At 35.5% G+C, this 18059-nt stretch overlaps 1 protein-coding gene across 1 annotated transcript; it reads left to right on the forward strand.

Annotated features, from left to right (window-relative positions):
- Positions 1-783: 783 nt before the first annotated feature.
- RFLNB (refilin B) lies at positions 784-17224 on the forward strand. Its single transcript, XM_072416368.1, has 3 exons — positions 784-1043; positions 12240-12346; positions 15431-17224. The coding sequence occupies exons 1-3, from the start codon at positions 855-857 to the stop codon at positions 15759-15761; spliced, it is 627 nt and encodes a 208-aa protein (XP_072272469.1). The 5' UTR covers positions 784-854; the 3' UTR covers positions 15762-17224.
- Positions 17225-18059: the final 835 nt, after the last annotated feature.

The raw sequence follows: 18059 nt of genomic DNA on the forward strand, positions 1-18059 counted from the left end.
TTTCCTTCTTTGTTTGTTTTTTATTATTATTGAATAACATATTTTCTATACTACGATGTCAATACTCACTAGCTGTACTAAAATAAAAAACACTTTCAATGATTTATTGCCAAGAGAATATTAATAAAGTATATTGATCGGATTTATATACATTCTCATAGTTTTCGTTATTCATAACTGGTATCTGACTATTCAGGGTACATGTTGATAAAAACAGCAAGAATGGAATTGCCTGCCGACTTGTAAAATTGTTGTAAATGGTAAGAACATTCCAGGAGTGGAAATAGAAGCGTACTGTTATAGCTAGGGTGAAACCTAGGAGCCCAAGACACAGACATGTCAATGATATTGTAAACATATTAATAACATACTCACTACCAAAAGTAGAACAAATGGACAACATGGCTCATTGTCACCAGTGGCTAGATATCATTTGTTCAGCCTAGTAAAATATTTATTTTGGGATCTGATGTAGTGGATGTGATGCTGATCTGCTTTTCATAAATCAGTCTTCTCATTTTAAATGGCACAGAGCAAAAATAATGTCATAAAATGTGAGAATGCTATAAAATCAGTGTATAGACAAGCAGGCAGAAACTAATCCCATTTTAGGAAGGGGATATATTATGTCAGTGTCCTGAGGCGTGAGAACTGTCATGCCTGCATATTACCAATTAACTCCAGCTTAATAATAAAGCCTGGAATACAGCTGTAAGCAAAGCTTGGGGGAGGCCGGTGGGTGGATCTACATGACACTACTACTACAGCACACAGCAGCCTCATACTACTAATCTTATACAGCTCAGGCAGGCTGCTTCTACTCACACTGTCACACTCATTCATCACAGGCAGCAATGGTTGGCAGGCTAGCCTTGCAGGATGTCCCAGAGCTCCTGGACATGAAGAAGAAGGGGGATAGGGTTCTGGACAGTCCAGATTCAGGTCTTCCCCCTAGTCCTTGTCCCAGTAACTGGCTGATGAGCCCAGCAGGAGCAGTGGATAAGTCTTCTGATCAGGAGATCCCTGGGCATACAGTGCAGGTGGTGAGTACAACCCTGTGTCCTAAAGGTCATTGATCTGATGAATAAATGCTTGCATTGATATGTAATATTTTATTGATGGGTCTGACAATATGAGCTTTATCTACATCTTTGAAAAAGTTAATGCACTGTGTTTGACAGATCAGTGTTTAGTTATTAAAACTAGTAATAGTCAATGCTTGTACATTGATATGATAGCTCTATTGTTGCAGTATGCTGACATTCTAATTTGTATATATCATTTAAAAAATCGATGCACTCTTTGACAGATCAGTGTTTTATTAGTAGTAATAGGCAATGCTTGTACATTGATTTGATGGCTCTATTGGTGCAGTATGCTGACTATCTAATTTGTATATATCATATAAAAAAAATCGATGGACTCTCTGACAGATCAGTGTTTTAGTAGTAGTAATAGGCAATGCTTGTACATTGATTTGATGGCTCTATTGGTGCAGCATAGTGAACTTTATACACTGTACAGATGACAGATCAATGTTTACTCCTGTTATTAGTAGTAATAGTGATTGCACATTGATTTTAGAGGTCTGGTGGTACCTCATTTACTGACACTATGCACATCATTTAAAAAAGTTGGTGTACTGTGTAATATATCAGAGTTTATTGATTTGGAGTTATTAATAGTAATACACAGTGATTGCACATTTGATGGGTCTAGTGGTGCAGCAAACCAAGACTCAAATTGCATTATTTAAAGAAGTTAAAGATGCACTTTATGTGACAGATCAGTGTTTACTCCAGTTATTATTAGTAGTAATAGAGTTTGCTTGTATACTGGTTTCATTGGTCTCTTTGTGAAGCCTATTGACACTCTGAACATCATCTTAGTGAAATAATTGGATGGGCTGTATGACTGACCGGTGATACACCAGTTATTAGTAGTAATAGGTACTGATTACACAATAATGTTATGGGTCTCCAGGTGCATTCTACTGACACATTATCTCATCATTTAAAGAAGTTGTTGGCAGATCAGTATTTACTCCAAATATTAAAAGTAGTAATAAGCAATGCTTGCACATTATTAAACTGATTTGGTGCAACATACTGACACTGGAGTCTTATCTCCAACATGAACTTCATACAATATGTGACAGATTAGTATTTTGGCCACAAACTAGTAGTAATAATATGCCATTCTTGCAGATTGGTTAACAATAGTGTTGCAGATTTGAAAATATGTGATAGATTTGACATATTATTAGTTGACCCTAAATGTCCTTAGACACCCCCTCCCAGTACTAGACAGGAAGAATCACAGAGTTCCTTGTTATTTCTAGGGCAATTGTGCTGTGTATGTAGGATGTCAGCTTTGCAGCTGCAGGTTTCCATCTGCTGAATAGGGTGCTGTTATGTCAGTGTGTTTTGAAATGTTACAGACTTATAACATCTGTCTCTGCAGTTCTCTCTTTTGTATTGTTTTATTCCTATTCCTGTGTTATTTTGTTAGGTTAAAATCCATGCTGTACAAACAGACAAGTATAGACAGGTATATAGGAGGAAAAAACCTTCAGTACAGTAAATTCAGGCAGAATGATATCTGAGCTGTGTGAAAGTACCAGAATTACTAGAAGTCTGCACTGTTCATTCACTAGCTGAATTGAGCCCTCATCTCTCCATGCCTCTTCACATGTCTTTCAAGACTGTAATACAATATTTCCTTCCTAAGCAAACACTACCCTTCAGTATCTGGGACAACATGGCTTGTATAACAAAAGTGGTACTGGTATATGGAAGTTCAGTCCTGGGACTGATATAATGATATCATTAGGTCATTAGGTTTGTTTCTGTAGCTGTGTGCTAACTTGGCCCATTTCAATTCTGGGAGATATACTCAAATGCACTATAATTATATATATATATAGGCTGTAAATATGTATATATATAGGCTGTATATATGTATAGGCTGTATAATTATATATATATATATAGGCTGTAAAAAAAAATATTAGTCTATACTAAAAGGAACTTACAAAACCAGTTTCAACAACTCCTATACACAAGGATTATTTGGGGGGACATTAAAAACACGAGGTTTAGGTTAAAATAGGAGAAAAAAGCAAATACAGAACTCAGATGCTTAGTAATTGAGAAATAAATATTTACTTACTATTCAAGATGCAACATTTACGGCCATGCAAATTTGTAACATCTAATCTAAGCATCTGTATGTATTTGACATATGTCAAGTTCCTAGTTTTGGAATAACATTTTCTGCAAATATGTTTTATGCAATTTTTTCCCCTGCAAGTATGGTGAGTAGAAATGTGTATGTAGAATGGCCCTGATCACATCTTAAGTCAGGTCTTTAGCTCTCAGGGGTGGCATTCCTCTACATTGCTTGAGCTCATTATTCTTCCATTTCAGAACTGCTATACTTCCCCTTACACTATTTGGCTACATAATGGCTTGCCTGTTAAAATGAGCAGCTGTTAGACTTGAAAGTAGACTGGAATTCTGGAAGACCTGTAAGGAACCTAAAGCCATTGTCATTTGTAAATGGTATTTTTCCAGTGATTACTGTATTATAGTTAAGATGCTGACCTTGCCCTGGCTTTTATGAAGTCATTTCTGCTACCTAGTATTTGTTGGCATCCTTCCAGTAGACTGTACAATTGCAGCCACACTGTGAAATTCATAATCACTGGATTTGAAACTATTTGATCTACAATAAATGAAAGAAGGATTATTAACTTTTCTAACAAGGATTCAAAATGATCAATTTAAAGATTTCTTATTGTGTTAGTAATACCAAATCATGAGTAATATGCTTTCTTAAATTATGGACCCACTAAACCTGATATTAGATCCCTTCTTAAATTAGGCACTGTTTGATGTGTGTAGTTAAGGAATTGTTCCCTTTTTTAATTCACTGCACATTTTACAAAAATACATGTTCAAACAAACCTACTAAAAGAACTATTCCACCCCAGCAGAACCCAGTATTATCTAGTATTCCATCTAGTAGATATATCTAGTAGACCAAAGATAGGGTAGGTGTTCTTGACTGAATATTCTAAGTAGTAATCATCATTTTGATATTCTGAGATATCATAGTAATATATCTTTCTTAAATTAGAAAATAATAGCATAGTTTATTACTCGTCAATTCAATGGCCATCAAATAGCCTAAGCTGCATACTCACAAGGTAATAAATACAGAAGATCAGAACACCAACCAGGCAGACAATATTTTATAGAACCAAGTCACAAATGGCAGTTTATATGCTCACAGTGTAGGTCTGCTTTAAGGAGTAATATCAGACAACCAATAATGCTGCCTAGGAAACATTACAACTGTGATGAAGAATGGCATTTAATTGTGTCAGAGCCCTTTTTAATCCACTGGAACAAATATTCATTGGGTTAGTACTGCCTAAACAATGTGTTGTGTAACTTCATCACTCTCGGCTTACCATATTGCTATACAAACTAGAAGAAGTGACACTTTGAAACATCTGGCTGTATGTCAACAAAGAGACAAAGAACCAGCATCAAACATGTTGTAAATAGCTCTCTTGTATTACAGAAAGGGGTTTGGAAATAACTAATTAACAATAGAGGACAATGTGATGGACTGGTGCAGCACTGCAATGTTTGGATAAAAAACTGAAGCCCTGAGCAAGTAGGCTGGGCGAATGCTGTATTTATATCAGGGTTTAATTTTCAATTCTACAGTAGTTACATATTCTAAGTGAGCAGTACCTCTGTCTGCTTGCACATCATAGGTCTTTATCAAATACTTTCCATTGTAGAAGAATTTCGACTAGCCCTCCATGCAGGGGTTTGTGAGCGCTAGAAACCAATTCAGAATCTCTGTTTTAATCATTGAAAATCTTTTATAATTGCTTATTTCACAGTATAAGCAGCTAGAAAGGTTAGGGATGGCTTGTGTATAAAGTTCTTTTTTAATATTTTAACATCAGTATTTTGTAATCAGGTAAAATTTAGACAGTGACTTTGGAAAATATGCTTATATTTTTTACGGTATTGGCATCAGTAGTGTCTTCACATGGGCTTTTGTGATGACTGGACCCACAGTAGAGATCTTCTACAAGGTTAGGACAAATGAACTGGTTGATCAATGAAGCTAATAATAGCTTAAAAAAATGTTTAGTTACTTGCCTCTGACCCACCCTAGATCAGTCGTTTTGAGTCTCTCCTCCCTCTGAATTCTTTAAAGTAAAACTATAAATCTAAAAAAATCAACTTTTTTTAATAAACTGTATGAAGGCCATAATAATCTAAAGCTAGTTTAAATAAATACAAGAGGTCAGCAGAGTGGTGAGATATAAACAGTATCACAGCCTTCTCATTTAGGGCGCAGTTCAAATCAATGCTGGCTCCTGTAATGGTAAATCTAGAGCAAATGCCAATTTTGCTTCTTCCTGACTCCACAAATAACCCTTTGTTTAAAGTTTAAGTCACTGCAGGTTCATCAAATGTACAAAGAAAATCCAGCACACAGTTTTTAAAAGGAAAATCCTGACTTGGCATGAAAATTATCAAGAGTGCTAAAGTTTAGGGACCTTAGGGTGCTTATCATTTTATCTTTCTAATAGTTTCCCATGTTTCTTCTTGTGCCCCAGGCTCGGAGTACACACAGAGCCAGAGATAGTTGAATTTCTGCTTGCTGCCGAAGGCAAACATTGAACACACTCATATAGGTGATCAGAATATCATTGTTAGAATGGATACTTGAAGACGAACAATGATGGGTGATGGATGTGGTTATATCGAATATTGGGTATACTCATATGCTGCTGGAAGTTGGGGGGGCCTAAAGGGACATAGCTAACTTAAGCAGTCCATGCAATCACAAAACATGTATGAGTTACTGTCCCACAACAAACATCTCACTGGCCCATTTACCCTCAGCATAACTATTTACAAAACCTGAAACTCTTTCATTACAAATTGCCATCTGCAAACTAAACATTGACAAAGAACTAACATTTTAAACCTAGTCAGGGACTCCACAGTTCATGCCAGGTCCCTTGGGTCCATTGTTCACATCTGCACCTTTTGTCCACTGCTCACCTCTGCACTTCTTGTCCACCATTCATCGGCTACCACTGCTCAGCCTGCATGTTTAGACCTCCAGTCAGCCCAAAACTCTGTACCTTCAGAAATGCAAGACTTAAAGATAATTGTTTCATGGTCCAGAAGAGAAGAGAGTAGGCCTGCATGCTTTAGGCATTTGGGCTGTAGGCTGCTCATGGTTTGCGCCCTCCAAGGAGTCTTAAGAAGATTGGAAGCAAATATTGATTACAGAGCTGACTTTCGCACAGGCCTACAGTACCACATAAATACCTCATATCAGCTGCCTTGCATCTATCCATTTAAGACTTTGGATTAGCCCTAATCAACCATGTACGTCAAACTCAATTTGTGTGTTGGAGAGGTGATGTCACTGGGGAGGATGGGGATAGGGTTGATGTGCACTATGTCAAAATAAAAGTAGAACCTGGAAATGATGTAATATGATGCCCCTATCTGTATACAAAATGCAGGATGTCTCTACCATAGGAAAAACCTACTAAAATCAACTACAAAGCCCATAAAACACATTGCAGTAAAGATAAATATCACACAATACCACACTTAAAACTCACATTAAAAATGTGTAACAGATTTTGAAAACTAAAAAAACATTCAGGTATGTTTGAAATCTAAAATCTAAAAAATATATTAAAAAACTAATTTAAAAGTAATAATATAAAGGGACACAATTATAAAGCATGGCAGTCAATATGCCAGGTTCTCCTCCAGGCACAGAGCCTTTTCTGCTCCGCTCAGGTAATAAATATACCCAGCTCTATTTTTTACGAGAGGGGAAGAAATGTTGTGAACAACTAAGACAAGAATAAGGAAAAGCTTTTCTTTATAATATGTGTTCCCAATCGTCCAAACTTTTACAGAATTTGATTAAAGAAATACAACTAGGTAGGAGATGTAGTGTGTAGCTAAAGGACAATGTAGTGTTTTGAATAATTATAACATCAATGTAGATGAGCCAAGCAGAAATGTTTCAAGGAGTGGAACATAATGTATAGGCAGCTGGTGACAACCCCAGGAATTAAGATACTGTCTGCATACAAGGATGTAACAGTGAAGTCTGTCTGAGGATATTACTTTACCAAGAGAGGTGCCATGTCACAGGTCAAAAGACAAAAATGAGATTACATTGGAGAAAATCCAGAATGAATGCCAAGAATTAAGTGACTGCAAAGAGTGTATGTTGACTGATGGTGTGACTGTCACACTTGTAGGAAATATTGGAAGAGAGAAGGGGAAATATCAACACCGTTCATTGAATAGAAGCTTGTCTTGTGGTGTGACTATTATTTCTTTGGGGGGTATTTCAGGTGGGGAGATGGATTAGGTGCACATTAGGAATAAACCAGACTACTGTTACAATACAAAGAGTTGTTAAACCTTATAGCATGTTGAGTTAATAGTAGAAAGGGCAGAACTTAATCACATTTCACTATAATAATATCAGGGACAAATAATTTCTGATTAAATGCCATAGGTTAATTTATAAGTGCTTCTTTTTCGTGTGTGAGTATCTTCCAGGTCTATGTGTGTCAATGGCATTAATTGATTATTACCAGGGAATGTTTTAGCAGATGTCAGATTGACTATTTTATAAATAGAACCCTATATGTTTTTCTCCCAGTTTTAAATTTCATCCACTTGTTTGATAACTGATTTAAATTATACCATGACACAAAAAGTTGTTTTGGTTGTTATACAAGGGTTAACCAATTTAAAAAATGCTTGCCTAATTAATTTTTGATCAACATTCTGCCCTAGTTACATTAAAAATATTATTATAGCTGGTTTTCCTGTTTTTTTATGAATTGATAGTTTTTTATGAAAAAATTCCAGTTTTTTTATGAATTGATAGTCTATTTGATCAAAAATGTTGCATAGCATATGACTAGCACACACAGGCAGATTTTCACTTCTGATCCAAAAAAGTTTGGATCTGAAGGTATTCAGCAGCTTATTGTTTGCAACAATTAATTTTAGAGTTCTAAAGGGTTGTAAATAGAATGGACATGTAGCTAAATATGAATTGAAAAATTAATAATGTTATTTGTACAAACAATCAAGGATATCCAAATGGAACTTATATTACTTTCTATCTGAAAAATCTTTTAGTATGACAGTGTCTTGTACTAGAGTGTGCAGTGTCTTGGGACTCATTGAAATATTAGTCAGATTGGTTAGTCAAGTGCAATATTGGATATATATATATATATATATATATATATATATATATATATATAATTGTCTTTCAGCAGCAAGATTTATAGCCAGAGCTGGATATGAATAGCTGTCTACACCTGTTAGTGAGCACGATTTCTTGCAGTGCAGTGATTCTTCTATTTATGGTTTATTGGTACAAACCTATTCATTGTTTATAGGATAAAGGCCATGCATTATTTCTGGCTTACAGGTATGGCATTTTGCTTGTTATATAGTTAGAGGTGTGGCATGGTTTCCTTTTCACTGATTACAGGGCCACCCATAGGTTTATACTTTAGGGAGAGATCTGCTCTTTATCTTATCTCTCCTCTCTTCTGATATAAAACACTCAGCGCTTTACCTGAGTATGAGAGTGTTATTACATTAGGAATCAAACTTAACCTGAGAATGAAGAACGTGCTTGGTGATTCCATAGGTGAAGACTGTTTCTCAGAAAATGGGGTATGGCTCTACTTTTATTTTTCCATCTGCTTTGAACTGATGGACTGATTAGAATAGTAAATGTAGGGCAGATTGATTGAGAAATCAGAAATCTTGTAGGACCAAATGAAGACATGTCTTTGGAATGTCTTTTTGAGTTAACCTGGGAACCCCTAAGGTAGTTTAAAACTTGGGTATATTTGAAATATGTTTGCCAGTGCTCCAATTACAGTTAGACCTCAACCCAAAGCATTCTATGAAACTAATACTTTGGTAGTATAAACCTTTAAAGGGTAACTAGTGTTAACCTAAAATGTATCCTGGCCCCCTTTTCTTGAAAACAGATATTCAGAGCTTGACCCATCCATTTTCATTGCCTACTGTGCATTACCAGGAAGTGTTTAGTGTGTAATAGTAGTTGAGTACCTTAGTTCCTGTGCAGACACCTATTTTTGCATAGAATCGTAAAAGCTACCACTATGCTGTGAACATAGTGCCTGGTCCTTTACAAGCCAATGCAATGTGTAAATCTGTGGTCCATATATCTTTTTTTGCATAGGTTGCATGGTATACTTTTGCTTGGTGCACCCTTTTGAAAACACATCTCTTTAATGTTTTAGCCAAGCTCCAGCCAAAACATATGCTTTTTGTTTCTACGGGTTAGGTAAGAGTTAGATCCACCGTGATCTAAAGGCACCGTACTGCTGCCCTTCCTGGGGAGATGTCATTGTGTTACCTTGTTGTCTCCCTAATGGAGAAAAGACTTCAAAAACTGTTCTAATCTTTCGCCACCACATGAAAAAAAGTTTTGGCTGGATTTAAATTTTTAACACTGAACTCAAGTGTAGACCAACAGCAATCCCTGCATTGCAAGGGGTAAATACCTGTTTACTCTTGGGGAGAGTATGAAGAAAAAATATGGCTACTATTGGTCCTGAACAGTAGAAGAAGATATAAGTGCTTGCAAGTTTATGAAATGGCATGAAAAGTTTATGAAAGAGACTGCAGAACATCAGTCACAGAGATGAGGGATTTGGAAATACAGTAGTCTTACTTTTTACATCCCCTCTAATATAAATGAGCATTTACCCTGTGCAGTGATAGCCTTACACTGGAAGGACATTTCTTGGCAGATCCTGGGGTTTTAAGTGTCCCTTAGTGCTCTAGAACTGTATGAATGTTTAATGGCAGTTCCCTGTTTAAATAGCCTTTTAGACTTTCTATGCATGGTATTTTATGGTGGGAATTGTTCCAATGAGATTTTTCAGCCAGGCTTCTGAACAGATGGTATTATACATATGGGAAATATTTTTAGCACAATACAGTTTTGTGTTATTATAAGGTGTGAAATGCAAACATTGATTTATTATAAAAGGTGCCTTTACTTACACCAACATACTTGGCCATGATATGGGTTTATAATCTTATCAGCACACAGGCAGGTGCTTAGTTTTCAACGCCCTGAAAGCACTTTGCCCTTTCTCTTCCAATCACTAACCTTGTCAAAAACTTACACTTTCACTAAGTTGTCAAAAACTTACACTTATTTTTAAAAAAAAATAAATACATTTTCTAATTCCAGCAGTCTGTTACTTGACCAGTGCTGCCTTTTAACCTCTGTCCCGGCAAAAAACTAATCATGCTGTGTTCTCAACAAAACGTGTAAATGTATTAAGAGTATTAACTCCTGATCAAAGGTTAATTTGTTCCTAAAAGTGAAATTATGGGATTTTCTCTGATTGTAGCCTATTATGATTTTTTTAAACACTACTGATATTATGTTTCACTGAAGGCCGCAGAGTTTGTTTTTCACTTTTATTGAAAAAATGTATGGAAAATGGCTACAGAGAGAGAGAGAAAGAAATACATTGTAACTTTAGGATGTTCATAAATTTGCTGAATTGCTTCTTACCTGTGAGTTGTTTACTGTTTGACTGAAAAAGAATCATTTAATATGAGATTTTTGCATACTTTCAACTGCCTGTGTGTAGTAAATACGAAAATTCTTTGCATATATTTTCATTTTATACTATAGTATACACCTGGAATACTGTGAATTGTGCACCAACTATCTAATAATAATAACTCAACATCTAGTTAGGAAGCCCTGAATGGACAGTGGAAATGGCAGGGGTATACTGAAATTAGGAACTCAAGCCATTTACAAGGTTAACCCGGATCAGAGGGGTGAACAAAGGCATATCTTTCTCTGCAAGAAAAGTAATAACTACGTCTTCTGCTAGACAGGAATGTTACTCGGAAAAGATTAAAAGAGCTGGCATGTTTGATTCAGCTCAGAAGAGCATGAATAACACAAGTTATAACAACAAGGTAAACTAAGTGGTTATTTGTCATAAATTAAATATGCCAAGCTGTTTTACTACTGGGGAGGATACAGCGGGGCAACTACTGCTTGTCCTTGCCCCTCACCATGAAACAGAACAGATTATCTGAGCAGCCTGTGTGTTTAGTACTTATTAATTCCTACTGATATCCAAAATGATCACTAACAATCTCTTCAGACAACCACACAAATTCAAAGCAAATGATGCTGGGTGATGATCACATTCAGCAGGACAGGAGTGGTAAAGCAGATGAAACATCAACCCAGCTGCTGAGAGCTGACATTTTGCCATGGCCAATGTACACACTCATCCTATCTACCCTATGCCTAAACTCAAAGCAAGTTTTTTATTTTGGATAGAGTAGGCAATGGTTTTTTCAGTCTATTTTTTATTATTGCCATATGTGTTCAATTAGGGGGCACACTACCAAGAGAGAGCAAATCTTAGCAAAGTGTGAACTCCTTTACAGTTGTCATTAAAACAACTTTGGAAGATTTATTTTTCTATTCCTGTTCTAGTAACAACTTAACATTGTGAACTTCCCAGATTTTCAGCCCAAAAGACAATGGTCAGCAGGGACAAATAGAAAGAGTAAAAGGGGACAAAGAAAATCAACAAGCGTTCTAACTCTTAATCCTAAACTACCCATACCAAAACGTTGTTTAAACTGCAGCAATAGTTTGCAATCTCTAAATCCAATCCCATGCCATCAGCTAAGAATATGGCATTCTGTTAACAACTGTTTAGGACAAGTAATCAAACAGCAGCTAGTGCATAAAGGAGGGCTAACTTCTGTAAATTCTCACAGATCCTTCTTTGAGATCACTGTGAGTCCCGCATTTTTATCTTTCCCAGTGTGATTTTCAGTGTTAACCTACAAAAGCTTCTCTTTCATTACAAGCAATTCTGCTTATTATTAATAATAATAATAATAATAGTAATAATAATAATAATAATAGTAATCTTTCTAAAAACATAATTTAAAATGTATGTGTTATCTTTCCTTCTCTAATATTTGTAAATATAAAAATAAAAAAGACATGTATCATTTTCATGTATTCTTTAATTTCTTATTGTTTGGGAAGTTTATTATGATATAATATAAAATAACAAACTATAATGTGTTTTCTTTCAGAGTACATCACCCTCCTTAAGTTTGTCCAGCAGTTACACCCCAAGGCTGTGTCCTTTGTCATTTGGAGAAGGTGTGGAATTTGATCCCCTGCCACCCAAAGAGATAAGGTAATATATATGGCACTGTTACATTTACAAGAATGTCATAAATGTATTTCCGTGTAAGCTTTTACAATCATGTAAAGTCCTCTTAATTACTACAGGTAAATAAACTGTTTTTTGCATGATCCCCAAGGACTTGCAATCAACTGCAGGATACACATTGTTAAGCTGACATGCTCGGCAAGAGCAACTTGACAACTTTGAGAATTTAGTGTTTTGTTGTGGTGTTTGCAGTACAAACAGCTAAAATACCCAGATGTTTTCATTTCAGACGGCACAGTTTCCAGTAACAGCTGATTTAGTTAATAGTTAGCTGCAAAGTACATCTTTTGTTTTTAACCTGATACTGACAAATATCTATTGTACTGATCACATGGCAAATACCTTGCTCTGATGCAAATACATTCTCATTTCATTATTATTTCTATGAACTTCCTCTTTTACAAGTGACAACCCGTGACTGTGACTACATTACATTAAAATAGGTGCGCCTAAGGTACTGGAGGAAAATCTTTTTCATTTATATACCTGCAGAACTAAATACCATGAGAAAAATACATTTGTGTCTTACATTTGATTTAAAACCCAACAGAACAAAATTTAATTTGCTAAAGCTCTGTGAACCATTAACAATTTAATTTAAAAAAAAAAAAAAAACTATTTTCACCTTTTTTATTATTATTTTTTTTAATCTTAATGCTATTGAGCCGCCCTGACTATCAGCCAGTTCTGGTCTATGCTATAATGTGAGTGCTTCCTTATACAAAGTATACTATGCCTGATCAGTGTGTTTTGGCACATTCACATGTTAAAATTACATGGACATGTTAACATTTATATAAGATTATATGACCAGAACATGTATAACCAAAGTTCTTGACTCGAGGCTAGTACAAGAGAACTATCCCTTATCTTCTAGTATGAGTCTAGTTGATGATTTAGTTAAATACCTAATCATGCAGTAATTTTATGAAGAAGTATACCACATATGAAGAGAAGTGAATGAAAGAGGAGGTTGATAAGTTGTTGTCACCTACTTTGTCTAAGTGGTTAATATTTGCCTTTAACTCCTGGGTTCTTTCTTCAGAGCCTAGTAGGCCTGGTTCACATCTATGTGGGTGAAACAGTGGCTTCATATACAGTAGATGTGGTTTTTGCTGTGCACTGCCATTTTTAATTAGCTTCCTACCACGCGCCAGTGCATAAAAAAAGATTGCGTGCACTCCGTTTTTTTTTCTTTTGCAACAAAACACACAGTACATGTGGTGCCAAGCTTTACCACGCAATGCACTTCAGAGAGAGATGTGATCATTAGATTGTAACTTCTTTTTGGGGACAGGGACTAATGTGGAAGAATCTGAATGTTGTATTGACTCGTTATTACACATTTGGAAATTAAAATATAAATATGAGCCCAAGGGAAGGATCTTGTTGATTTAATACCTATGATGAACATGGAGAAACCTCCACCTCTTTGGAAAGTACTAGTACTGGAGATCTATACCTCCAAACAAAGGAACTTGTATCACTGCCTAGGAAGTGGTCCAAGTGTGATCTCATCTCTCTGGATATTAGTTTTCTTATTGGTTAATTTTTTTTTAATAAAAAAGGAATAGCAATACCTTTCTTTGCTGCATCTATCCGCTTTCATTCCTGTTTCTGCTGAGTAACTGAAATCATCCCCAGTTCCTCTCTCATACACCACAAGTTTGTGTTGTCAGGATTTTGCCTCTCTCTGTATATTAGTGTATGTGAATGAAGAAGCAGCTTAAAATGGGTTGATGCCGCTGAGCAGGAAGTCTAACGTAGATCAGAAGGAGTTAACAGCAGATTACATGTAGCAGTCAGTGAGTTTTCAATGATCTTACAGGTGTTCTAAAATAATACTAAATTCATTCAAAATAGACCTGAATGCAAACAGCATTGGTCAATTGACACAAGCCCAAAGCAAACTTGTAGGCACTTCACAAAATATACAAGCTAGTGTTGTTAGCTGACATTAATCTTTTGTGGCAGTATACCCTCTGGTGCCACATTGTATATTTCCTTTATTTTATTAATTTAGGTAGAAAGTAATAACATATCCCTTGCCGATATATTAAAGGAATATAAAGTAACTTATTGAAAAATCACATCAGAAAGAAGTGTTTGATGAGGTGTACAATCTTGATGAGACAAACTTCCATACTACTAGAAAGACCCACATTATTGCCCAGTAATAGCTCAGCATGTATACTTGTGTGTGTCTTTGACCATGTATTATGTAGTGGAAATCATCATACTATCTAGTACTATTCTAGCACGGATGAACAAAATTTCAAATGTTTTTACTTGTAAGCTAAGATACATTTCATCTTGGTATAAAGCCACTTGTCTGGAGTTCAGCTATATTTACTGTAAATCAGATTAAAAACTGTTAAGCAATGCACAGACAAATATCCCAATACCAGAGCAGATAAATGTTCCAAACACAGTACAAAGTCTGTAGATAACATCTTTCAGGGAATGTTTTATGGGGCAGGCTTTTGCATGTTTAGCATGAAAATTTGCCTTGAAAGCTTCCTTTTATTTCTGTGACTAAACTACACACAAGGGTTGCTTAGTTTTTAGTGTGCAAATATTAGCGTTAGGCACATTTACTGTATAGAAGACACTATACATAGTGTTAGAACTTTTATGTAATTATTAGGCACATTTGCAGTATGTAAACCAGTAAAAAAGAACAAAAAAAAAATGAATAAGGTCATTGTCATCTGAAATTCATGTTATGAACTCATGGTCATGTTTATCTGGATAACTGAAGCAACAGCTATCTGCACTGCTCTAAATCAATCTGAGTGAGGCTATGTACACACGTTAGATTAATGACGCTGCAAATGATCTTTCTTGAACATTTTCATCGATACTAGTATGAACAAGCACTGAACACACACTGTTTAGTTTTATTAAACAATACCATTGGTTGCTTTGGACAACAACAGGCAGTTTTTTTCTGACAAATAGAAAGTACACAGGGCACAGGGGGTGGTTAGCTGTCTATAATACACTATTTCTATATCCCCTAATTACTGTTACATTTTGTTATTCCAGGTATACTTCTTCAGTGAAATATGACTCTGATAAGCACTTCATTGACAACATCTATATGCCTGTGGGCCTGGGTGTCTCCTCATGCAGTCAAACAGTCATTTGCGTTCCCAACTGTACATGGCGCAACTACAGAGCTGAAGTTCACTTTCAACCCAAGAACAAGCCACGGAGATTCATGAGCACCACCATAGTTTATCCAAAGCACACAAAAACAGTCTACACTACCACTTTGGAATACAACTGCAAGAAATGTATGAGGCGCTTTCTGTCCAGTGTAGAGCTTGAATCAGCTGAACATGTGGGAAATGAGTGCTTTGTCGATGAATACTGACTGCTTATGTGTCCACCTCCATATGTAATAAGACTTCCATGATGGAGCACTTTGAGCAATACAATATTAAACTGGCACTTCACAAAGCCAAGCTTTCGGTCAGAAAATGCAGAACTGGAAAGCTGCTGGATATAAAATTCAGTGTAGGCAACAGAGAACTGATTGTTAATAACACTTTTATAACCTGTAGAAGATGGGTCATAAAATCATGTGCAATGGACAGTAATGTGACTACAGATGATAGACTATACACCAGTCTTACCAAAACCTACGGGTATTTTATAAAGCACTAAAATTCTTCTTTGTATTGTATATTGGAGTCTATACAAGAAGCTTTCATAATCTTTGTCTTCCTTATAAAGCAATCATTTTGTTATTTTACCATAGACAGTAACAGATTTGGAGTTTGTACAGTTGGAGGACCTTGAGCCGGATAATGTTTTTCAACACTTTCATAACTTTTCCTGAATAAACAACACATCTATATCTTTAACATATATATGGTATTTCTATTTAATGCTATGCAGTTCAGTAAACCTACTACAACTTTTAGACATTTTCATCTAAGATAAAAATAAAACTTGGGTATTGCGTAAAACTGGTTACCAGGAGGCTTTGTTTCTTTGAAGAGGCTATAAAAGATAGACAGCCTAAAAATGATTTGATGATTAACTCTTGTACTCTAAATAAAAATAAAATTTGTGTCACTGTGGATTCATTAAGGGTTAATAGAAAAAGTGGCATCGAGTACAAAGGGAAGTCACTGTGCACAAAAGACAAGTAGGTAATAAGGAAATAATAACTGATGCATAATGAGAATTGCATAAACCTTTAACTGCTGACCTTTGGCATATTGGTGGTTTATAGGTTCTAAAAAGAAAATGCATTGAAATACACATTCCCAAAACGCAGTATCTGGATATAATTTTGCCTCGAAACCTATGACATACATAATCCAGAATCCGCATGTGGATGTTAAAATGTGTGTCAACCAATAACATCTCTTTTTTTCACTTTTGAATAAATGAGAAAGAAAATTAGAATATGATATCAGCATGTCCAATAGTTGTTGGTCAAATTGTTTTCATAAAACAGCAACGTTGCAGGACTAGGCAGGACCCTTTTAATATCCTCCAATAGTAACAGAAACCCTGACATCATAATCTGGCTAAATTCTTGAATTATTGCTATCCTATGTAATATTTGGAAATCAATTTGGGCAATTTTGATGTACTGGTGACATATCCTATTGATGTTTGTGTGATGTACTAAGTTGATTTTGATCAGGTGTATGATGGGAATATGCATACAAGCATAGAAACATAACCTAACATACATGAGAACTGGGAAAATAATTAAAACCCATGTCAAGTTTTTACTGCCATTTGGTCTCTATTGATGAAAATTTCTTTTTTTTTCTGTCCTGTAACAACTGATTTGTTGGCATAAAAAAATCTAACAAAGTTTCTTGCCTTTTTTCTGTATTACTTGTGGAGAGTTCATCTCTGGTAAAACATAACCAACGGGAAGGATTGTAAGGGTAAAGCAGTAAAAGCCTAACAGGGGCTCCCTGCTCTATCCAAAACTAAGAAAAATGTGCTGGCTTTACATATAGGAAAAATATCCTGCTAGGCAATAGATCCAGAAAGATAATCCCAAAGGACAACATATGAAAGTTCCCAGACACACCTTACTGGTGCAAAGGTTAATCAAAGTCTTTATTCTTTGTTGGTAAAACAAAGTTGTTATGAAACGACATAGTGACAAAACTACGAACTTTGAAATGCGCTGCATTATATGTCAGTGCTATATAAATACTGTATAATAATTATAATGTTAATATTAATAATCTAACAATGATAAGAATGATTTACAAATGCTTCCCTCTCAAGCATGCAATAATGTGGACCTTTAGTCAAAATCTACAGTAAAGTAAGGTTAGAACTTAATATTTAACTATTTACCTTACTTCTTTTTTCAGACAGTAATCATTTTGACAAGGAATATCTCTCTGGTGGGGACACAGACAGAAAAAAAAAACTGGTTTGGACTGGAGTTACACTTTAAGCATGTATTAAAAATATTTGCAATGTTCTGTATCTAATAATGTGTTTTGATTGCCATAACCCAATGTAGAATGTAGAATTCCCATGATGTCTCCTGCAATTGATATAACACTGCCATATGAGCTAATACTAACAGACATTCCCTGCATGTTAGATTCCCACAAGCATTCCAATTAGCCCCAGTACGAATGGAAGTTATTGAGTGATTCTGGGCTCCAGCACAGTTCTTAAC

This window comes from Pyxicephalus adspersus, chromosome 1 (assembly GCF_032062135.1).
Source record: "Pyxicephalus adspersus chromosome 1, UCB_Pads_2.0, whole genome shotgun sequence".
NCBI classification, from domain to species: Eukaryota; Metazoa; Chordata; class Amphibia; order Anura; family Pyxicephalidae; genus Pyxicephalus; species Pyxicephalus adspersus.